Consider the following 25,656-nt stretch of genomic DNA (forward strand, 5'->3'; position numbering starts at 1 on the left):
GTCCGCGACCCACTCGAAACGGGTCCGCGACCCTCTCGAAACGGGTCCGCGACCCACTCCAAACGGGTCCGCGACCCTCTCGTAACGGTTCCGCGACCCTCTCGTAACGGATCCGCGACCCTCTCGAAACGGGTCCGCGACCCTCTCGTAACGGGTCCGCGACCCACTCCAAACGGGTCCGCGACCCTCTCGTAACGGGTCCGCGACCCTCTCGTAACGGGTCCGCGACCCACTCCAAACAGGTCCGCGACCCTCTCGAAAAGCTCACTTTTCAAATAAATTCTGTCAAATGAAGTTGAAAACATTTTCAAACAAATCTTAGCTTGAAATATGCCCTTCATATTTCATCTGCTTCCGTTTTAATGAATGAGCTGCTGACTGAATACACGACACCCTCTGGAGAGCTGTGATGTATGCAGCTTTATTCTTAAAGCAAGAACCTAATCGTCCCACATTTGATTGATTTAGCTAACTTATAACTTCACTTATGAGGCGATAAACCTCCAGGCCCAGCCCTTTGTATGTTTTTTTGTATGTTGCCCCCTGTGAAAAAAGTTTGGACCCCCCTGATGTGGAGTCTCTTCGACACGATGCACCAATCAGAGACCCTGCAGTCACACCGTTAGCTTGACCAATCAGCAAACCAAAAAACACTGAAGGAGTTCTTAGAAACAACACGAGAGGCACAGCAACTGGATGATGAAGAGAAGTAGATTCTACGTTCCATTGAACACGACCTGATAATTATGATAACAAATCTGTTATAACACAACAATATTACTCCCATTTTATATGTGTAATTTTAGTTTGTTGAATCAATAGGGAATGGGAACAGCGGTATAGAAACAGCAGCGACGGCCGTCAGTTTTCCCGGTCAGCAGTCAGCTGTTTGCGTCCGAACTCTCTTACAAGGAGAAGCTCTGGGCAGAAACAGAGGAGCGTTATTTAAATATAAAAGCTAATTAATGACATCTGTCCGTATGAATTAAGAGAAGAACGGTCACTGTGAAATCTGTCTGTCCTCTCTGCTGTTACTTAGTCTCTACACCTGTCGGCAATTTAATACATTAAATGATAACTATCTGGAACGTCAGGACCTTCAGAGTTACAGGTTTAACGACTATAGAGTCATCCGGACCGAGGTAAGACAGCTAATGCTCTGCTCCCAGTATCTGTAGTACTGAAATATGAACTGTTGAATCCTATTCCCAGTTAGTGGTTCCTGTATTTCATCCAATCAATGATTCCTCTACTCAGTGGTTCCCAACCGGGGGTACGGGGACCCCTGGGGGAACTTGAGGGGGTTGCAGGGGGTACGTAGAAAGATTAGGGATTGCAATATATTTCCACACAAAACATTTTTATAACCCTCCTGTTGCCTCCGTTCCCCCCCCCCCTTACTTTGGTGTTCGAGGTCAAATTTGACCGGTCCTGTTTTAACTGCTATTACATTAACATAAAAAACATTAATCATCACCAAATGTCCTTTAACACCCTTTCAAACTGAACATATTGTATCAGACTACTGGTATACATGAAGAACTGCAGTCAATGTACAGAGAACAGACACTGAACATGTATTGGTGTGCCAGGTGTGATCCATGTGGGGGGAGGGGCACATAAGAGCGGGAAATGTGTCAAATTGTTATGGTTGTGTGTGTGTGTGTGTGTGTGTGTGTGTGTGTGTTTTATCTGATCCGGATGGTTACTAATTCCATTTCTTTATGGCGGTCTGTTTTGATCAAAGTTGACTAAATCATCCAAATTTCAATGAAAGTGGTGATCAGCAATTTCATATGTTCAAATCTCTACTGTGAAGGATATCATGAAGCCTTAATGCAATCGAAATTATGATTGATGAAAGTAGTAAATCGGTCAGGTTCGACCCCCCAACAGGAGGGTATCAATTTTCATAAGCCTGGTGTCCCGCCCCCAGAACTATCAAAGCTTATGAAAGACCAGCTCAAGAGTGTCATTAGAAGCTCTAGTCTTAACAAAAGATGTTGAAACTGCTAGAAGTGAGTCTTAATATTATTATTTTCACTGACAATGAGGATAAATGTCAAGTTTAAATGCATTTGTGTTAAGGGTGAGTTATGCAACTGATTTTCATCCAAGGAGCAGTTGGGTTGAAAATGATTACAAAGGGTTTAATACAAGAACAAAAGTTGGCAAATCATCACAGACGAGTGAGGGGGTTCTTATAGAATGGCGACCAGCTCAAGGGGGACACGAGACAACAAAGGTTGGGAACCGCTGCTCTACATTACCGAAGCAGGACTCCTGACTGACTCCACTGCACGTCGTCAGACCTGCAGAGGAACAGAAGCCCTCAGCGTTTCGCTCCAGCAGATGTACATATACTGCGATATTACCCGTTTCAAATCATATTGCCAGTGTAGTGGCTCCTGTATTTCCTCCGCGCATTCAGCATCTCTTGCTGATGTTTCTAAGTCTCTCTCATTTAAGATGTAATCCCATGGCTGCATCCTCACAGAGCCTTCCCACCAGGTTTAAAACGTTAAAGTGAAACACTAACGGCTACTCCGCTCACTGTCAGCTGAAATCCACAGGTGAGGTTTCTACTACCCTCCAAAAGATGGACGACTTGGTACTTCTCCAATCAATCCTCACCGTTTCGCTCCAGCAGATGAGTGTCGGAGTGTTTCTTTCCGATGTCGGCGAAGGAGCGGACCAGCGGGATGCGGTTGCTCAGCTTCTTCTCACTCTGATGGTGGTGGCGCCGCATCATGGTCTCCTTCACCTTCTCCCTGACCGCCTCCTCCAGCTGACCCGACGCCAGCATGCTGTCAATCACCATGTCTGTAGAGAGGAGGCGCGTTCAAATCTGCTTTAACTCCAAGAGATATTCAGAGAGACTGGTCCAGATCTCTGACAACACTTAAAGAGGCCCTGCTTTCGGTTTCTGTGCCGTTCCCTCTCCTGTAGGTCTATAGTGCATGTCAATGGTCTGCAGACACTAAAATCCCTGTGTTTTGACTTGGAACTATTTTAAGAAAACTATAATAACACAACAAATTAATACAAAATATAGTAAAATGTATGTATATTTAACCTGAGTGTTTTATGAATGCAGGGTTTGGGCACTGAATGTCCAATTCTGAAGAAAATGACATTTCGAGTAAAAAAGTGACATTTTGAAAAAAAAGTCAAATTCTGAGAAAAAGTTAAATTCTTAAAGAAAGAGTAAAAAAAGGGAATTTCAAGAAAAAGTGTAAGTCTTAAAGAAATCTAATTCTGAGTAAAAAAAGGGAAATTTCGAGTAAACTATTTTAAGAAAACTATAATAACATCAAAATAAAAAACTTTAAAAACAGCGTCACCTCAAGGTGCTTCACAAAGCTATAAGGAGAAAATAATAAAACAGATAAAATGAAAAGATACCTAAAATATGGCAATATAAAAAAAAAGGTTAAGAGCATAAAAGGTTAGAATAAAAGATATAGCAGGGTGTGAGACCTGCGATCTCCTCGATGCCGCCCGCCCTCATGTCCAGCAGCACGGTGCCGTGCAGGATGCAGGAGCGCAGCTCGAACAGGCTGTGGAGAGACAGCGTCGCCACGTAGGGTTTACTCCAGCGCTCGCCCCCGGCCTCCACGTCCTCCTCGAACTTCAGCCACCTGGAAACACCGCACAGATCTACCTTCACGCGACAGCTTCAAAGGTCTCCTGTCATGCTGTTTTTAGGCATGGGTCTCAGATATATGCAAATATATACAAAACATGTCTACGAAGTGTTTTGCTCAAAAAAAATAAAAGATCATGCATTTTGGAAATCCCTCATATCCCTCTATTCCAGCCCCGTTACCAAAGCGCTGATTCTGGGTCAGTAGATTGAAAAAAGAGGAGGTGGAGCTAATGCCTGCTCAGAATACTACCGGAGATACAGTTAAATGCTGCCGTGATGAAACTCCATATCATGTTTCAAACCACATCAAGGATTCTCTCTGAAACAGGATGGAGCTCAAACACTTTCTCTCTCAGGTTTACCACAAGGTGACTTCCTTTTGATTTCCTGCTTCTTCACACACACTCTCTCCAGTACAGGTTAGCTCTGAGTGTTAGCATGCTAATGTAAATACAGACCGTATCACTTCCAGAACACGTCTCATTGTTTCTGACAGCAACGTTTCTGATTGGACCGTGGGGGTAAAGCCCGCCCACATTTTAGTGATGTTGTCATGACGCAGCAAATCTGGATCAGCTCCGTTGTTCCCCGTTTTTAGAGATGTGGGTACGGAGGAAAAGAGAGAGGGGTTTATTTCCTGACACTTTGAGAGTCTCCTGACACACCGGGGACACGCTGGGGACACACCGGGGACACACACCGGACACACACCGGACACACACCGGACACACACACCGGGACACACCGGGACACACCGGGGACACACCGGGGACACACCGGGGACACACCGGGGACACACCAAGTAACATTAAGCTGTCTGTGGCTCTTTTCTGCAGTAACATCGTACATGTCCCCTCTGTGGGACTAATAAAGGTTTTCTGATTCTGAATCCAGATCAGATGCACGCTGAAGGCTCTTTGAGCATCTCTCACTGATCCTGCTGTTGTGTTTGTTGTTCATGTGTTGTGTCTGTTGATGTTACACGCTGTGATGCAAGGAGCATTTCAGACTTGATCTGGCCATTAAAGTGTTATCGTACCGTGTGACGCAGCACAGGCGAAATGCAATAGTATTCATTTTCTTATCCAGGCTGAAGATTCTTATTTCCCCCGCTGTAGTAAACTGTCTGGGCTCTGCAGGGTTTAAGGACATCCATTTTTTTGTATGTTTTTATAGTGTTCTTAAAATAGTTCTCTATCTGTGTTTTACATTTTGTTTTACTTTTATTTCTGCACCACGACATAAAGTCAGATTCCTCGTACGTGTCAACCGACCTGGAGATAAACCTGATTCTGAAAAGATGCTTACTTTTGGCGAAATTAGAGGAAATTACTCGACTAGTTTTTTTGTCAGAATTAGATTTTCTTACTCGAAATTTGACTTTTTTTCTCAGATGTTGAGTTTTTTAAGATTTTCACTTTTTTGTCAGAATTAGATTTTTTTCTTATAATTAGTTTTTTTGTCAGAATTGTATTTTTCACTCAATATTTGACTTCTATGTCAGAATCTTTTTTTTGTCAACATTTTATTTTCTTACTTACGTATTACTCTGAATTTGACTTTTTCTCAGAATTAGAATTTTTTCTATTTCAATGTAAATACTGCTATATTTTGGCGTTACGCTTACTTTTGGTGAATTAGAGGAAATTACTAGATTACTGTTTTTGTCAGAATTTGACATTTTTCTCAGATTTGACTTTTTTACTTGAAATTTCACTTTTTTCTCAGAATTAGATTTTTTTCTCAGAATTAGATTTTTTTCTTAGAATTAGTTAATTCGTCAGAATTTGACTTTTTTACTCGATATTTGACTTTTTTGTCAGAATTTAATTTTTGCACTCGAAATGTTGCTTATTACTCAGAATTAGATATTTGTAAGAATTTGACTTTTTCTCAGAATTTGACTTTTTTCTATTTCAATGTAAATACTGCTATATTTTACTATATTTTTTATGTTATTATAGTTTTCTTAATAATAGTTCTCTGTGTTTTACATTTTTGTTTTACTTTTATTTATGCACCACGACATCAAGTCAAATTCCTCGTAGCTAACCTCGTAACCGACCTGGTGATAAACCTGAATCTGAGAATGGACAGTTACAGAAAACCTCAATCAGTGCTGCTGTTTTTTCTTAGCAGAAGCAATAGGATCATTTTTAAATCAATAACATCCTTTTCAATTAACATCATCTAACATTGTTTTATTTAGTATGTGGCTGTGTAATAAGCATGGGGATCCTGCTCATGAGAAATAAAACACCCAGCGTGGGTTTTCATTAATGACCGCCTCGCTGCACATTATCCCTCACTTACACTCCAAAGCAAACTTTAACGTCTACTTGGCAATGAGCCTGATTTTAATTCTGATTTCCATCCATCCATCCATCTTCTCCCGCTTATCCGTGGTCGGGTCGCGGGGGTAGCAGTTCCAGCAGAGAGCCCCAAACTTTCTTTTCCCTGGCGACATCAACCAGCTCTGACTGGGGGGTCCCAAGGCGCTCCCAGGCCAGCGAAGAGATATAATCCCTCCACCTGGTCCTAGGTCTACCCCTTGGTCTCTTCCCAGCTGGACGTGCCTGGAACACCTCCCTAAGGAGGCGCCCAGGTGGACATGCGACATGACACTGCAGTGTACATGTGAATAAAGTCGTGTAAATTAAAGAGTGTGTCCTCGCCTGGCTGTCTCCTTCCACTCCTGGAAGTCTCCGTCTCTGAAGGTGATCTCGTCCAGTTCGGTGAACAGGTCGTGGGGAATGTGCTCCTCGTCTCCGTCCTCCGTCCCCAGGATGAACTGCACCCTCTGGGACGGCGTGTCTGCAGGAACATAATGTCACAGTATTTCAGAGGAAATATGTGAAAAGAGTACAAATAGTGTCCGGATTTTTTTTTTTTTTTAATGTCAAATAGATGTGTGAACAATGTAAGAAAACATATGTGGAACATTTCCGAGAATATGTTAATAAAAACAACCAAATAAATCCAGGAAAGAAGTCCAAAAATATGTGAATATTGTTGAATAAATATCAGTGAAATAAATATCAGTGAAAAAAAAAACTCAGTTGAGTGAAGAAGTCAAAAGAAAGTCTGAAATAATATTAAAACATTTTCAGAACATTTAATAATTTTATTTAATACAAATCAGACAATAATATTTGTGTAAGTAAATGCAGAGAAAATATGTGTGTGGGTGTGTTTAAATACTGGACGCACCGTTTGATGGCGACTCTTGCCCGTCGGAGCGGTCCCTGCGTTTCCGGTGATGTCGGTGTCCTCGGTGACGGTGCCGCCGGCGACTCTCTCGCCCCAGAGGAACATGGACGCCCACGTACACGGCTCTGTGACCTGCAGGGGGAAGAGAGAGGGGCGGGAATGAGTCCCGAACCCTGACACGACTCAGCATTTTCCCCACTTCAGGTTAACTCATCTGGAGGTCAACGGTTTTCTGAATGTGTTTTTGGTTGTTATCCTGAAATGTGGTCTGTGGTTAACAAAAGAGATTTTAACGCTTTGTTCTACGATATCAAAACTTCAGTAAATATCCCACTGGTGGATTTAAACACAGAGGTTGCTAACAGTTCCTTTATAGCCCAACATTAGCCGCCTTTAGCTTAGCGGTGGAGATGTGAAGTCATGTGACCGTGCTGTAGTTCCTTTATATCCCAGCATTAGCCTCCTTTAGCTTAGCGGTGGAGACGTGAAGTCATGGGACCGTGTTGTAGTTCCTTTATAGCCCAGCATTAGCCTCCTTTAGCTTAGCGGTGGAGACGTGAAGTCATGTGACCGTGCTGTAGTTCCTTTATAGCCCAACATTAGCCACCTTTAGCTTAGCGGTGGTGACGTGAAGTCATGTGACCGTGCTGTAGTTCCTTTATAGCCCAACATTAGCCACCTCTAGCTTAGCGGTGGTGACGTGAAGTCATGTGACCGTGCTGTAGTTCCTTTATAGCCCAACATTAGCCTCCTTTAGCTTAGAGGTGGTGACGTGAAGTCATGTGACCGTGCTGTAGTTCCTTTATAGCCCAACATTAGCCTCCTTTAGCTTAGCGGTGGTGACGTGAAGTCATGTGACCGTGCTGTAGTTCCTTTATAGCCCAACATTAGCCACCTTTAGCTTAGCGGTGGTGAGGTGAAGTCATGTGACCGTGCTGTAGTTCCTTTATAGCCCAACATTAGCCTCCTTTAGCTTAGCGGTGCTGACGTGAAGTCATGTGACCGTGCTGTAGTTCCTTTATAGCCCAATGTTACGTGCCGTAGTGTTTGTGTGGTCGTGTGTGTTTTTCTCTCTCTCCCTCTGACTCCCCAGGTGCAGCCTGATTGTCCTCAGGTGCAGCCTCTCCCCAGGTGCTCCCAATCCCCAATCAGGGCCTCCATATAGGACAGGAGGAAGGTTGCTGTCTCTCTCTCCCCCCTTCTCCCCGGGCTGGATGTGTGCAGCGTGGTGTCCATGTCTCCAGCATATAGTTTTGTAGCTAGAGTTGTTTTGCAAGTTGGCTGGTGAGCCGTGTTCATGTTTGTTCATTAAACGACTGGATCGTTACTCAGAGATCGGTTTTCTCTCCTTTTTGTCGTGCTTGGTCATCCTGGTGTGTTGTTACTTCCCTTTGTACCCCCTAGATTTAGAAGGGAACGTAACACCCAACATTAGCCTCCTTTAGCTTAGCGGTGGTGACGTGAAGTCATGTGACCGTGCTGTAGTTCCTTTAAAGCCCAACATTAGCCTCCTTTAGCTTAGCGGTGGTGACGTGAAGTCATGTGACCGTGCTGTAGTTCCTTTATAGCCCAACATTAGCCTCCTTTAGCTTAGCGGTGGTGACGTGAAGTCATGTCACCGTGCTGTAGTTCCTTTATAGCTCAACGTTTTTGCTTTTTACTTCAGGAATCATAAAGTGGTGTTAATATGTGGAGATTATCCTGCTGAACTAAACGTTTAAGCATCATAAACTTTTGTTTGAACCAGAGATTATTTTCGGACATAATCCAAAATTAGACGGAGAAATCCCATTGGACCAGGGAGATGCTGCCTTCAGGGTCCTACACAGAAATATGACGTGCCTACACCACTGTATTTAGTGTATCAGAGTGTGTGTGTGTGTGTGTGTGTGTGTCTCACTCTCCAGTTCTTCCTTCTCAAAGTTGGTGTAGAGGGTGGAGCTGGTATTCCCCTGGTCCAGCACCGCCTCCTCATCGATTCCCTGCACACACACAGACGAACAAATGGAAAATTAAACTTGGAATAATTATTTTTGAACGGAAAAGCTGGACAGGCGTTTTCTAAACCTACAATCTTAAAAAAGTAATGACAGATTGTAAAAAAAAAAAGCTAAATAAATCCAAGAAAGATGTGAAAATTGTCAAATATAAGAAAAAATCAGTGAAAAAAAATCAGAAAAAAAAATCAATATTAAGTATGCTCAAAAGAAATGTGAAAATTACACAATACATTTCAGAGATACATATGTGAAGAAAGTCAGAAAAAAAATCATTGAGATATTCATGAAAGATATGTTCAAAATGTCCAAAGATATGTTCAAAATGTCCAAAGATATGTTCAAAATGTCCAAAGATATGTTCAAAATGTCCAAAGATATGTTCAAAATGTTCAAAGATATGTTCAAAATGTCCAAAGATATGTTCAAAATCTCCATAGATATGTTCAAAATGTCCAAAGATATGTTCAAAATCTCCAAAGATATGTTCAAAATGTCCATAGATATGTGAAGAATAACTTGAAACAGATGTCCAATAAATGTCTAAACAAGTGCTAAAAACAACAAGGTTGAAAAGTGTGAGAATAAATATAAGACAAACGGTTTTACACATCTGATAGTCAATGGTTTAGAAGCTTTCTGAAACCCGAGTAAGACGTGCAGCAGAGAAAATAGAGAAGATAAAACAAAGAAGGTATTGACTGCAGAAGGAAAAGCCTCGGGGAGATAATGTGGTCGACACATTCCGTTTAAAAAGAGGCTAAAAATAAAAAGTGCCCCAGAGGAATCTGATCAAATCCGGCACTAAATCCTCACCAGCAGCGATTAACCTCAGTGCATTCAAATACACTGCCTTTGACTTCCTGATGTGTTTATATTGAAATACAATACTACTTCGTATAAGTATTAAATAAAGAGAATTATTAGGGCTGCAACAATTGGAAAAAATAACACTCTTTAAAGTAGAGACACTACTTACTGATATACACCTGGACATCAGCAGGAGAGGACTCTTTAAAGTAGATACACTACATACTGATATACACCTGAACATCAGCAGGAGAGGACTCTTTAAAGTAGAGACACTACATACTGATATACACCTGAACATCAGCAGGAGAGGACTCTTTAAAGTAGAGACACTACATACTGATATACACCTGAACATCAGCAGGAGAGGACTCTTTAAAGTAGAGACACTACTTACTGATATACACCTGAACATCAACAGGAGAGGACTCTTTAAAGTAGAGACACTACATACTGATATACACCTGAACATCAGCAGGAGAGGACTTTTTAAAGTAGAGACACTACATACTGATATACACCTGAACATCAGCAGGAGAGGACTCTTTAAAGTAGAGACACTACTTACTGATATACACCTGAACATCAGCAGGAGAGGACTCTTTAAAGTAGAGACACTACTTACTGATATACACCTGAACATCAGCAGGAGAGGACTCTTTAAAGTAGAGACACTACTTACTGATATACACCTGAACATTAGCAGGAGAGGACTCTTTAAAGTAGAGACACTACTTACTGATATACACCTGAACATCAGCCGGATATGTTTTCTATTATTATCTTTTTTTATATTGAATATGTCCTCTTTATGTTTTTTTATATAATTATACAAATGATTACAAAAGGTCCCCAGGTAATACTAGTCTCTTAGGAGTAATGTTAAGTATAACAACAGGCTGCAGAAACGGGAGGAGAGGAGGAGAAACAGGAAAAGAAAAAGAAAAAACAGGAGGCGGAGTCTGAATGAATGCTTCTCATATCTGAACAAAAACACAAAATCTGAAAGTTAAATGGAACAACATAAAGTACTTTAACTGCTCGTACTGCACTAACAACTATTATATTGTAGAGCTGTGGAGGAAAAGAGTCCGAGTCAATACTAACAAGTCCCACGTGAAGACCTACAAGCTCTAAATCGATACCAAACTTGAGGTCATGAAGTTTTCAGTCAAGAAAGGTCCAAGTCAACACTAAAAAGTGCCAATTTAGGTCAAACAAGTAACAATATAAGACCCAAGTCAAGACCAACAACACATAGTCAAGTCAACCAAAAAGTTCCAAGTAAAGGCCAACAAGTTTTAGTCAATTCCCAATAGAGAACCAAAACGTTTCAAGTAAAGACTAATAAAGTGCCAATTCCAGTTCAAGATCATCAAGTCAAAAGTCAAGACAAGAACAACAAGTTCTAAGTCAAGTCCACCAAGGCCCAATTCAAGATCAATAAGTCATATTCAAGTCCCAATAGAGAACCAACAATGTTCAAGTCAGGACTAAAGAAGTGCCAAGTCCCGAGACAGAAGTGAAAAGTTTAAAGTCCAGAACAAAAAATGCCAAAAGAAGGCCAACATGTCCTAGTCAAGTCCCAAAAAAAAAAACAAAGCTTTCGAGTCAGGACTAAAAAAAGGGCCAATTCCAGTTCAAGTCAAAAGCCAAGATCAACAAGTCAGAAGCCAAGAACAACAAGTCAGAAGCCAATGACAACAAGTGAGAAGCCAAGACCAACAAGTCAGAAGCCAATACCAACAAGTCAGAAGCCAAGATCAACAAGTCAGAAGCCAAGACCAACAAGTCAGAAGCCAAGATCAACAAGTCAGAAGCCAAGATCAACAAGTCAGAAGCCAAGACCAACAAGTCAGAAGCCAAGACCAACAACTCAGAAGCCAAGATTAACAAGTCAGAAGCCAAGATCAACAAGTCAGAAGCCAAGATCAACAAGTCAGAAGCCAAGATCAACAAGTCAGAAGCCAAGATCAACAAGTCAGAAGCCAAGACCAACAAGTCTGAAGCCAAGATCAACAAGTCAGAAGCCAAGACCAACAACTCAGAAGCCAAGATCAACAAGTCAGAAGCCAATATCAACAAGTCAGAAGCCAAGATCAACAAGTCTGAAGCCAAGATCAACAAGTCAGAAGCCAAGATCAACAAGTCAGAAGCCAAGATTAACAAGTCAGAAGCCAAGACCAACAAGTCTGAAGCCAAGATCAACAAGTCAGAAGCCAAGACCAACAACTCAGAAGCCAAGATCAACAAGTCAGAAGCCAATATCAACAAGTCAGAAGCCAAGATCAACAAGTCTGAAGCCAAGATCAACAAGTCAGAAGCCAAGATCAACAAGTCAGAAGCCAAGATTAACAAGTCAGAAGCCAAGACCAACAAGTCAGAAGCCAAGATCAACAAGTCAGAAGCCAAGAACTACAAGTCAGAAGCCAAGACCAACAAGTCAGAAGCCAAGATCAACAAGTCAGAAGCCAAGATCAACAAGTCAGAAGCCAAGATCAACAAGTCAGAAGCCAAGATCAACAAGTCAGAAGCCAAGATCAACAAGTCAGAAGCCAAGAACAACAAGTCAGAAGCCAAGACCAACAAGTCAGAAGCCAAGATCAACAAGTCAGAAGCCAAGATCAACAAGTCAGAAGCCAAGATCAACAAGTCAGAAGCCAAGATCAACAAGTCAGAAGCCAAGATCAACAAGTCAGAAGCCAATATCAACAAGTCACAAGCCAAGATCAACAAGTCACAAGCCAAGATCAACAAGTCACAAGCCAATATCAACAAGTCACAAGCCAAGATCAACAAGTCACAAGCCAAGATCAACAAGTCAGAAGCCAAGATTAACAAGTCAGAAGCCAAGACCAACAAGTCAGAAGCCAATATCAACAAGTCACAAGCCAAGATCAACAAGTCACAAGCCAAGATCAACAAGTCAGAAGCCAAGACCAACAAGTCAGAAGCCAAGACCAACAAGTCAGAAGCCAAGATTAACAAGTCAGAAGCCAAGATCAACAAGTCAGAAGCCAAGATCAACAAGTCAGAAGCCAAGATCAACAAGTCAGAAGCCAAGATCAACAAGTCAGAAGCCAAGATCAACAAGTCACAAGCCAAGATCAACAAGTCAGAAGCCAAGACCAACAAGTCAGAAATCAATATCAACAAGTCAGAAGCCAATATCAACAAGTCAGAAGCCAAGATCAAGAAGTCAGAAGTGAAGATCAACAAGTCAGAAGCCAAGATCAACAAGTCAGAAGCCAAGATCAACAAGTCAGAAGCCAAGATCAACAAGTCAGAAGCCAAGATCAAGAAGTGAAGATCAACAAGTCAGAAGCCAAGATCAACAAGTCAGAAGCCAAGATCAACAAGTCAGAAGCCAAGATCAACAAGTCAGAAGCCAAGATCAAGAAGTGAAGATCAACAAGTCAGAAGCCAAGATCAACAAGTCAGAAGCCAAGATCAACAAGTCAGAAGCCAAGTCTTGGTCTTGGCTTCTGAGCTCCACAAATCATGTTAAACCCAGATTTGGCTCAAACAAGGGACGAAACACGTTTCGCAATTATGCCACAACAATGTGGAACGCCCTACCCACAGCTGTAAAGGAATGTGAATCACTACCCACCTTCAAAACCTCTCTAAAAGAGCACCTACGGGAGACTGCAATTCGAAACTGGCCCCTGTAAATGTCCAAACCCAACCCCCTACAATATACAGTTTCCCACCCCCCCCTCAATGTATATATTCTCTTTTTAGACTCTTTTTATACTCACAAACAGTACTGTATATTTGTAGATCTGGTATGTCATAAATGTCTAGATGTAACAGTACTGTCTATCTGTATGTCATGTATGTCATATATGTTATGATGAATTAAATGGGGGACCCTGATGTGAACAAGACGAAAGTATTTTTCTGGTCTGCATCCCCTTAACAATTGTGTGTATTGAGCTGTACTGTACCCATTCTGCAATCTGTTAATAAAATGTTCAATCAATCAATCAATGACCAACATGTCAAAAGTCAAGTGTTTAAATTTAAGGTAAAGTCCAAAGTCAAGACTAACAAGTCAAAAGTCAAGTCCCTAGTCAAATTCCACGTAATGACCAGCCAACCGGATATGGTAGTTTCCGCTAATTGTTTATCTTTCCAGCCAACAAAGCAATATGCTATTTCTACAGAAAGACTGGGTGGAAATCAGCTGTGTCATCATTGCAGTGTCATTTTTAGCCGCCCTTATGCTACGAATGACTGATGATAACAAGTCTGCACATCAAGGTTCACTGAAACTACCGGATACCTTCTCACACCTGTCCTCCGATCCTCCTGATGTCACATGGTAAACAACACTGTAGATGTTCAGGATAAATGTCAAACAATCGGTGGTGGTTTCACTGATGTTGATTTTTCAGTACATTGTCATAAAGAAGGAGGTCAACACTGCCAAAGACTGATGTGAGCTGAGAAATGTGAACACTCACTTCCTCTAAAATATGACACTGCTGAGATACAGCTATTTGTTGACACCTGAACAGATCGATTAAACCGCTCTTCTTACGTATTCAAACACCATCAAACTGGACCAGATCATCTCCAGAACCGCAGTACAAATACAGATCTATGTGAATGCCGGATTCCACTTTTCTGTGTTTAATTAATAACCCTCTTACAGTTGCAGTAAACTCTGCAGCAAGTTGCACAAAACAAAGTTTGTTTTTCCACTTTCAGGATGACTTCTAAAAAAAGCTCCAGCATAAGAAGAAAGATAACGTAAAAGTTATTGACATATCAAAAGGGACACACACACACACGGTCAGGGCCGGCCCTCGGCATAGGCAGTATAGGCGAATGCTAAGGGCGCATCAACCCATAGGGGGCGCCGAAAATTGGGGAGAAAAAAAGAAAAAAAAAATTAGAAATACATTTTTTTTATTTTTTTTATTTCATAACAACACAATTTAACAAGTACCGAAGGAGTGGCAGACCGGGGTGGTGGTTCCCCTTTTTAAAAAGGGGGATCAGAGGGTGTGTGCCAATTACAGAGGCATCACACTACTCAGCCTCCCCGGGAAAGTTTACTCTAAGGTACTCGAAAGGAGGGTCAGGCCGATTGTCGAACCTCAGATTGAGGAGGAACAATGCGGATTCCGTCCTGGTCGTGGAACGACGGATCAGCTTTTTACTCTCGCAAGGATCCTGGAGGGGGCCTGGGAGTACGCTTATCCGGTCTACATGTGTTTTGTAGACTTGGAGAAGGCGTATGACCGAGTTCCCAGGGGAGTTACTGTGGGAGGTGCTGCGGGAGTATGGGGTGAGGGGGTCTCTACTCAGGGCCATCCAATCTCTGTACTCCCAAAGCGAGAGCTGTGTCCGGGTTCTCGGCAGTAAGGTGGACCCATTTCCGGTGAGGGTTGGCCTCCGCCAGGGCTGCGCTTTGTCACCAATCCTGTTTGTAATATACATGGATCGGATTTCGAGGCGTAGTCATGGGGGAGGGGGTCTGCAGTTCGGTGGACTAAGGATTGCACCACTGCTTTTTGCAGATGATGTGGTTCTAATGGCTTCATCGGTCTGCGACCTTCAGCACTCACTGGATCGGTTCGCAACCGAGTGTGAAGCGGCTGGGATGAGGATCAGCACCTCCAAATCTGAGGCCATGGTTCTCAGCAGGAAACCGATGGACTGTCCACTCCAAGTAGGGAATGAGTCCTTACCCCAAGTGAAGGAGTTCAAGTATCTCGGGGTCTTGTTCTCGAGTGAGGGAACAATGGAGCGTGAGATGGGCCGGAGAATCGGAGCAGCGGGAGCGGTACTGCAGTCGCTTTACCGCACCGTTGTGATGAAAAGGGAGCTGAGCCAGAAGGCAAAGCTCTCTGTCTTCCGGGCCATTTTCGTTCCTACCCTCACCTATGGTCATGAAGGATGGGTCATGACCGAAAGAACGAGATCGCGGATACAAGCGGCCGAGATGGGTTTTCTCCGCAGGGTGGCTGGTGTCTCCCTTAGGGATAAGGTGAGAAGTTCGGTCATCAGGGAGGGACTCGGAGTTGAGCCGCTCCTCCTTCGCGTCGAAAGGAGCCAGTTGAGGTGGTTCGGGCACCTAGTTAGGATGCCACCTGGGCGCCTCCCTAGGGAGGTGTTCCAGGCACGTCCAGCTGGGAAGAGACCAAGGGGTAGACCTAGGACCAGGTGGAGGGATTATATCTCTTCGCTGGCCTGGGAGCGCCTTGGGATCCCCCAGTCAGAGCTGGTTGATGTCGCCAGGGAAAAGAAAGTTTGGGGCTCTCTGCTGGAACTGCTACCCCCGCGACCCGACCACGGATAAGCGGGAGAAGATGGATGGATGGATGGACAATTTCCCAATTTTGGATCAACAAAGTACATCTTATTATCTTATAGTAACAGAACTACGCATATAAACTACCCCCCCCCCAAATCAAGTTGAACTGCCCCAGTAAAAACCAGAGGTTTATGTGAATTGTTCTTTTTTTTTAAATAATGGTTTTAGTGTGCAATTATAGGTTTTAATTTTATATTTGTGTTAATTTAAAAATAAATCAAACTCCCAAAAAACGTACACAGCTTCTGTGTGCTTTTATTAACATTGGAATTTACTGTGTAAGCGGCCGCGGGGGGGAGAGCTTTAGAGAGCTCTCTCCTGAAAGACTGAGCGGCTCTGATAACCTCAGCTCAGTGAGGTAAAGGCACACCTTTATATGATCATTATAGTTATAAAAAAATAAGAGAATAGGTGAAAAACAGGTATAAAATACTATATGACAGTACAAAAAAGTTGTTATTAATAAACAAGAATACAGTTTGAAAGGAGAGTGATTTGTAAAATATCCATAAAGAAAAAGAAAATCTGCTTAGAGTTCTGTTTCATCTGGGTGCTGAGAGATGTATCCATAGATTTCCTAATGTTGCTCTCAAAGTGCACCAGATTGATGCTTTTAACTTTTTTGGGGGGGGGGGGGGGGGCGCCAGCTAAAATCTTGCCTAGGGCAGCAAATTGGTCAGGGCCGGCCCTGCACACGTAGTACAAATAAAATCTGATTTGCCTCCCCAGAGAGCAAAGAGGTGTCTTCTGGTTGTGCCCTCACTCCCATATATAGCACACACACACACACACACACACACACACACACACACACACACACACACACACAACACACACACACACACACACACACACACACACACACACACACACACACACACACACACACACACACACACACACACACACACACACACACACACACACACACACACACACACACACACACACACACCACACACACACACACACACACAACACACACACCACACACACACACACACACACACACACACACACACACACACACACACACACACACACACACACACACACACACACACACCACACACACACACACACACACACACACACACACACACACACACACACACACACACACACAGAGAGAGAGTTTATAGTTCCAGTTAAGTATGTTTTAGAGAAAGAAAGTACGAAAATAGACGAACGTAAACGGCACAATACCCAGAATGCAATGATGTATTTCAGTAAAAGACGTTCAGCAATAGTGTCATTTTGATAATCTGAAGACCCAGTGTCCTCCAGCAATGCAACATACAGTATACTAAACGTAAAGGAAATCAAATTGTGCAAAAGAGAAGATGGTGCAAGAAAAATATATTCATAAATATAGAATATGACAGAGAAAGTAGGATTACATCCTGTATGGTAGAATAAAGACTGTAATAATATGTAAATATATGTATATGTATTAAAAGAGATATTATGGCCTGTTTAGCTTCCTAACAAAAACCATTACGCTTACAGTATACTGTTCGTTCAAGTACACAGGATTGTTTTGTATGCACCGTGGTATATATCAGTATGGAGAAATTGTATTGATATCAAATATACATTTCTGGTATTGTGACATCCGTACTACATATTTTACAAATAATTATCCCTTTAATTCTGCAGCTGCTGCTAGGGGCGTTATTTTGACGTCCGCTTCCTGTTAGCTCAGATGTAATTCAGCGCATGAGTCCATCATTGTGTTTCTGGTGTCATGGAGACAGCGGGAGGATGAAAAGGCTGGTGTCGGATCATGAGATACAGCAGGCCGGCTGCAGGCAAATGGCTTCCACATGAGACACACACACACACACACACACACACACACACACACACACACACACACACACACACACACACACACACACACACACACACACACACAACACCACACACACACACACACACACACACACACACACACACACACACACACACACACACACACACACACACACACACACACACACACACACACACACACACACACACACACACACACACACACACACACCCACACACACACACACACACACCACACACACACACACACACACACACACACACACACACACACACAACACACACACACACACACACACACACACACACACACACACCACACACACACACACACACACACACACACACACACACACACACACACACACACACACACACTTTCAGGCCTGTTTTACCAGACCTCTGTAACAACGCCCACATCTGCAGTTGTGTCAGTAATCACTGATTTAAGCTACAGGAACAACTCAAGTTCAGACATTATCAAGATGTGTCCGTCATATTACAGTGTGCAGTATTTGGGCTCCTTCCCCTCTAACATCCTCTGCACCTGCCTGGTTGTTAGCATAAAAATATGTTTTTGTACTACAACGTCAAATACTTGAGTAAATACCCCACTGGTGGATTTAAAAACGGAGGTTGCTAACAAGTGTCTATATGATACGACTAAACGGCATCACGCCCAACATTAGCCGCCTTTAGCTTAGCGGTGGTGACGTGAAGTCATGTGACCGTGCTGTAGTTCCTTTATAGCCCAACATTAGCCTCCTTTAGCTTAGCGGTGGTGAGGTGAAGTCATGTGACCGTGCTGTAGTTCCTTTATAGCCCAACATTAGCCGCCTTTAGCTTAGCGGTGGTGACGTGAAGTCATGTGACCGTGCTGTAGTTCCTTTATAGCCCAACATTAGCCGCCTTTAGCTTAGCGGTGGTGAGGTGAAGTCATGTGACCGTGCTGTAGTTCCTTTATAGCCCAACATTAGCCTCCTTTAGCTTAGCGGTGGTGAGGTGAAGTCATGTGACCGTGCTGTAGTTCCTTTATAGCCCAACATTAGCCGCCTTTAGCTTAGCGGTGGTGAGGTGAAGTCATGTGACCGTGCTGTAGTTCCTTTATAGCCCAACATTAGCCTCCTTTAGCTTAGCGGTGGTGAAGTCATGTGACCGTGCTGTAGTTCCTTTATAGCCCAACATTAGCCTCCTTTAGCTTAGCGGTGGTGACGTGAAGTCATGTGACCGTGCTGTAGTTTCTTTATAGCCCAACATTAGCCACCTTTAGCTTAGCGGTGGTGACGTGAAGTGTGAAGTCATGTGACCGTGCTGTAGTTTCTTTATAGCCCAACATAAATCACAAATCCTAAAGTGGTGTTAATATATGGAGATTATCCTGCTGAACTAAACGTGTAAGAATCAGAAACGTTTGTTTGACTAAGAGATTATATTCTGCAATAATCCAAAATCACATGGAGGAATCCCACAGTTTTACATGCAACAGAAGAAGAGTCTAAAGTAAAGCCAGCACATAATATACTTCTTCTTCAGTACAGTTTACATTTCCTCTGTTTCCCAGCTGACAGTGTTTCCACTGTGTTTCTCCCCCCCCCCCGAGGATAGGGTTACTGAAGTTACCGAGTCACCTGGGCGCCTCCACAGCCCTCACCTGTACACACAGGTGCTGCGACTCAAGCTGTGCACTTCTGTTGTGCAGAGATTCACTGTTTGAAGTGCCCCTAAAAATGTTTCTGTCACACACAATATATATATATATATGACATTTGATTTGGAGATCATTGTCAGATTATCCAATAATAAATACAATTGTTAGCTGTTTAAATCAGCTGGAAGATATCAGAGTAGACCCTTCATTTGATCTTCTGCAGTTCGTTTTAGGACAGATTACTGTCTGTCTCTGAAACCGCCCTGACCTCATGCTGCTGCTTTGCATCAAAGAGCCTCATTAACATAGTTTTACTGTCGAGGTGAAACCGCTTCCACTTCCCCTTCGAACAATGAGCTCCATCGCTCACAGCTTCAGTGCATGCAGAGAAAAGCTTCACCTCACACAGGAAGTCAGCGGCAGATTGAACGCTGTGATAAAAACACCAACTAACAAGAAGCTGGAGGTACGCTAATCAGAGTTCGACGAAGTATCACTCCTGCTTTAAAATGTCTAAAGACTGCTGAAACGTTGATATATATTTAGTTGAGTTGTGTCCTCATCATCACAGATGTTTTATGAGAGATGTTTAATTATAATAAAAGGTAATGATGCCTTTCATAGGACGGCGTATTGAGGCCATAGTGAGGGAATAAAGAAAGTACAGAGCCAAGTGAGAGGGGGAATATTACATGAAAAACTCTACATTTGTGAGAGACAAACTCGGATATGTAACAGACATCAAACGTTATATTTAAAACAAAAGAAACATTCATAATTAAAAACGTAGTAATGTACAACAACAAAAATTGCAAAGAAAACACCCTGAATTTTGCTGAAATTATAAAAAAAATAAAATGTGTGTATTTTGTCAAAGAACAACAATTTCATTCAATTTAATTAGTCCACATGTTACCCTCCCCATCATTTGGGAAACACTGGTTGTGATCATCAACCTGCTTTAATCCCTAGTTTGTAATCGGAGCAGAGGAGGAAACACACATTCTGCAAACTAACTGTATCCGTGTTTTAATAAGAGACCCCTGGTGTGCCTTTAAGCTGCTAAAAGCTGCTCTGAAAGGGAATTCAAACAAGGCCCACGTACTTCCCTGCATCACCATCACGCAGCAGAACCAGGTGCAATATACGAGGACGGGGGTGCGTACATAAACATTTAAAGAAGATCAATTGTAAGAAAAAGCAGAGGTGGGAAGTAACGAAGTACATTTACTCTAGTGCTGTACTTTCGGACAATTTAGAGGTACTTGTACTTGAGTACTTCCATGTTCTGCTACTGTGTACTTCTACTCCACTAAATGTATTTAATACATTTAGTGACTTCACAGATGTGGATGAATGATGTGAAATCTAATCAAGTGTTGAATCAGACTTTAGTTCCACCTGGAGTAAATCCACCAGCTACCCTGCAGAATACAAAGTCATTCAAACTAGCTGCTCCTTCACCAGCTTTGAGAACACTTTCATGATCAATCATTATAAAACATATCATATATATTATTCTGAAATGGACCAATCTGCACAACGACTACTTTTACTGTCGCTACTTTCACTATATTTTGATGAGAATACTTTTCTACTTTCACTTGAGGAACATTTTGAATGCAGGACTTTTACTGTAACAGAGTATTCCTACACTCTGGTACTTCTACTTTTACTCAAGTACAAGATCTGAGTACTTCTACTTTTACTCAAGTACAAGATCTGAGTACTTCTACTTTTACTCAAGTACAAGATCTGAGTACTTCTACTTTTACTCAAGTACAAGATCTGAGTACTTCCACTTTTACTCAAGTACAATATCTGAGTACTTCTACTTTTACTCAAGTACAAGACCTGAGTACTTCTACTTTTACTCAAGTACAAGATCTGAGTACTTCTACTTTTACTCAAGTACAAGATCTGAGTACTTCTACTTTTACTCAAGTACAAGATCTGAGTACTTCTACTTTTACTCAAGTACAAGAGCTGAGTACTTCTACTTTTACTCAAGTACAAGATCTGAGTACTTCTACTTTTACTCAAGTACAAGATCTGAGTACTTCTACTTTTACTCAAGTACAAGACCTGAGTACTTCTACTTTTACTCAAGTACAAGAGCTGAGTACTTCTACTTTTACTCAAGTACAAGATCTGAGTACTTCTACTTTTACTCAAGTACAAGACCTGAGTACTTCTACTTTTACTCAAGTACAATATCTGAGTACTTCTACTTTTACTCAAGTACAAGACCTGAGTACTTCTACTTTTACTCAAGTACAAGAGCTGAGTACTTCTACTTTTACTCAAGTACAAGATCTGAGTACTTCTACTTTTACTCAAGTACAAGATCTGAGTACTTCTACTTTTACCTCAAGTACAAGATCTGAGTACTTCTACTTTTACTCAAGTACAAGATCTGAGTACTTCTACTTTTACTCAAGTACAAGATCGGAGTACTTCTACTTTTACTCAAATACAAGATCTGAGTACTTCTACTTTTACTCAAGTACAAGATCTGAGTACTTCTACTTTTACTCAAGTACAAGATCTGAGTACTTCTACTTTTACTCAAGTACAAGATCTGAGTACTTCTACTTTTACTCAAGTACAAGATCGGAGTACTTCTACTTTTACTCAAGTACAAGATCTGAGTTAGGGCTGTGCAATTAATCGTATTTTAGTCGCGATTACGATTATGGCTTGCGACGATTAGGAAAACAGCATAATTGACAAAATACGATTATTTTGCTGGGTGCGCTTTCGCCCCTCCCTAAAAGCCCACTCGGCCACGTGGGAGTGACATGTGTTGTGAGTGTTCAGCGCAAGCGAAGATGTCAGAACAAGAGCAGCAACTAGTTAAAAAGAAGGATCGCGGGGAGATTCCCAGTCGATCGCGAGATGTGTCTAAAAATAGAACAACAATATTCTGTTTTATCGTTAATGTCCTGTAACATAATGTTCCCGTGCCAGAATAATGCACTTGAACGCATCAAAGCTTTGTGATTGGCCGGCCTCACCCCATGTGTCCGGGCGTGGCTGGTGAGCAGTGCACTAGTTCGCTGACGTTGTCCGTGTCAACAGCATGGATGGTCAACAGGAGTGACAGTCCGCACACACACAAGACCGCAATTATGGCAGAAGCAAAAAAGCCCAAAATATATAATTTTCACTCCAAGTGGGAGGATGATTATTTTTGTATCTATTCCAATTCAAAGTCCATCTGTCTCATCTGCAATGCGAGCGTGGCTTTATCGAAGAAGGGTAATTTAGGAGCGGCATTTCAAAACAGTGCACAAACGCTACGAGACGGAATTCCCTCCTAATTCTGCCCTACGCTCCAAAAGGGGAGGGGCCTGAGAGCACAGCTAAATGCACAGCAGTCCATTTCCACCAGGCCCAACAACAAGAGCAAGGCTGCTACCAGAGCATCTTACCGTGTCAGTCACGTTCTTGCGAAACACATGAAGTCTTTCGAAGACGGCGAAGTTATGAAAGAAGCTTTCCTGGAGGCTGCGACGCGCTTTTGTGGGACAGTAAAAATAACAGCAGCATTTCAACAGATTTTTGATATAATAAAAACTCAATTTAGATACCGTTATTAATCTGCTGTAAGTTTTAGTTTGTTTGAATTTATTCATGATAATTATTGTACAAAATGGTATAAGAATGCAAACATTAAGATCTGTTCTGTTTAAATTGATTATAGTCTATCAGTTCAGAAACTAGTGTTGCTTGCATCCTATTTTAAAGGCATTTCTTTTTATACTCTAATAAAATGCAACAAAAAAATGGGTTTGATTCTATTAATGTTGTCTTTTTTATTGCACTGTTGCTGCAGCAGATTACTGTGTAGCTTCAGATCTGAGTTGTCTTATTAGTAAGCCTAATTTATACTTTTGTAGCAACACTATTTTTATATAATGGCAAAGAAAGGGTTCTTCAGAGTCTTTTCTTTTTTTTCCTGTGTCATATGTGGCAGCACTGCCACAAGTTCCTCTTCAGAGAGGGTCTTCAGTACAGGTGGCAATATCGTCACCTGCCTGCGCTCATCTCTGAAACCAGACCATGTAAACAGGCTGGTGTTTCTTGCAAAAAATCTTTAAGAGATGACATGAGCAGCCCTACCAGCATTTGCCATGGTGGCCAAAACATTTTTATTTGGTCTTAAATTGTAGTTCAACATGTATTTCCTGTTACTTCTGGACCATGACGGTTGGCCAGCCTTCAACGTTTAACTGAGTGGAATATGTTGAATATGTTTTACCAACATGTTGGCTATATGTTAAGGAGTGTTCAGTAGGTTGTGACAGTGCACTGCAACATGTTTGATTTCATTTATTTTTGGTCTAATTTATTTTTATTTATCATATTAATATATGTTTAGTATGGTTTTGGAAGTGCGCTCCAACACATTTATTGATCTTGTTTATTGGTAAAATATTATTTGTTTTAAAGTTCAATAAATGGTCAATGAATAATCGTCAAAATAATCGTGATATCAATTATTGACCAAATAATCGTGATTATGATTTTTGCCATAATCGCACAGCCCTACCCTACTTTTACTCAAGTACAAGATCTGACTACTTCTACTTTGACTCAAGTACAAGAGCTGAGTACTTCTACTTTTACTCAAGTACAAGATCTGAGTACTTCTACTTTTACTCAAGTACAAGATCTGACTAATTCTACTCAAGTACAATATCTGAGTACTTCTACTTTTACTCAAGTCCAAGATCTGAGTACTTCTACTTTTACTCAAGTACAAGATCTGAGTACTTCTACTTTTACTCAAGTACAATATCTGAGTACTTCTACTTGTACTGAAGTACAATATCTGAGTACTTCTACTTTTACTCAAGTACAATATCTGTGTACTTCTACTTTTACTCAAGTACAAGATCTGAGTACTTCTACTTTTACTCAAGTACAAGATCTGAGTACTTCTTATTTTACTCAAGTACATGATCTGAGTACTTCTACTCTAACTCAAGTACAAGATCTGAGTACTTCTACTTTTACTCAAGTACAAGATCTGAGTACTACTACTTTTACTCAAGTACAAGATCTGAGTACTTCTTATTTTACTCAAGTACATGATCTGAGTACTTCTACTTTAACTCAAGTACAAGATCTGAGTACTTCTCCCACTTCTGCATATGACAATAAAACCTTTTAATCTTTGGAATGAACCTTTAAAGATTGTACTTGAGTGAATAGTTACCGCTGGTCACTATAGTGTCATCCTCTAGCATGATTCTGATTGGAGGATTAGGATGTGTTGAAACCATCCTGTCTCTCCTTCTGCTGAATGGATGTGAAGCATGCCTAATACAAACATAGACGCTAACTCAGTCAGATAAGAGTCCGATTAAGAATTCAAAACAACGTCTCTCTAATGAGCCCAACCCCAGGAATCAGCTGCTTCTAGATGTGTATCGCACAGTTGACTCCTGATGGGGAAACGCATCATTACTTCACTTCCTGGCAGAAGCGTGGTCCCTCAACAACAGAAGCACTCGGTGTGAAACCAGCTGATCTAAAGCTACACCTAAACCAACAAACCAGACGATTCAAACTGGAGCTTTTTCTGACTCCATGTTAGGATAAAAGCCTCCTCTGTCTCCACTTTCTGAGATCATTTAAAGCCCTTTAAGGGGGGGGGGGACTTACAGATGTGAGGAGGGGTCTCATCTGCTCGCTGTTATCTGCCTCCATGTCCAGAAATACAGATGTTAAAAGTCCCTCTCCTGTGGGAGGAGATGAATAATCCGAGTTGGCCGTTACCTTCCTCTCTAAACGTTTCTACACAACACTTTGAGAACGCCTGCAATGTATCAACTCCAGCTGTAGAGCCCACCCCCTTTTACTGATTGACAGCTCACTCCTCCGCTAACGTGGCAGCGCTCTTTCCGCGTCCACCAATCAGAGAGCGAGAAAGTTTAGAGGGCGGAGCTAAACCGGAACGATGCATCGGAGATTTTCTGTTTGTTTTGATAAATACATTTATTATTTAGTAAGTATTTATGAGCTGTTGTTTTTTAGGTAAAGTTGTTTATTTAGATTTTTAGGCTTTGTATTTATGTGTTCCAACTCTGTTTGTGTATCCCATTGTATGTGACAAAACAATTTAAATGTAAGTTACAAATACAATAACACTAAATAAATATGATATTTT

General features: G+C 41.7%; 1 protein-coding gene across 1 annotated transcript in view; it reads right to left on the reverse strand.

Annotated features, from left to right (window-relative positions):
* LOC117551476 (sodium bicarbonate cotransporter 3-like) overlaps positions 1–25,330 on the reverse strand; it is a gene marked incomplete at its 3' end in the record, with an annotated part of 27,187 nt that extends 1,857 nt beyond the window's left edge. Inside the window, 6 exon segments of the mRNA XM_034224387.1 lie at positions 2,635–2,823; positions 3,481–3,641; positions 6,325–6,463; positions 6,860–6,991; positions 8,760–8,841; positions 25,152–25,330. Of these exon segments, the coding sequence (XP_034080278.1) occupies positions 2,635–2,823; positions 3,481–3,641; positions 6,325–6,463; positions 6,860–6,991; positions 8,760–8,841; positions 25,152–25,196 (748 nt within the window).
* Between the last annotated feature and the right edge of the window lie 326 nt (positions 25,331–25,656).

The sequence above is a fragment of the Gymnodraco acuticeps genome, unplaced genomic scaffold (genome assembly GCF_902827175.1).
Source record: "Gymnodraco acuticeps unplaced genomic scaffold, fGymAcu1.1, whole genome shotgun sequence".
NCBI classification, from domain to species: Eukaryota; Metazoa; Chordata; class Actinopteri; order Perciformes; family Bathydraconidae; genus Gymnodraco; species Gymnodraco acuticeps.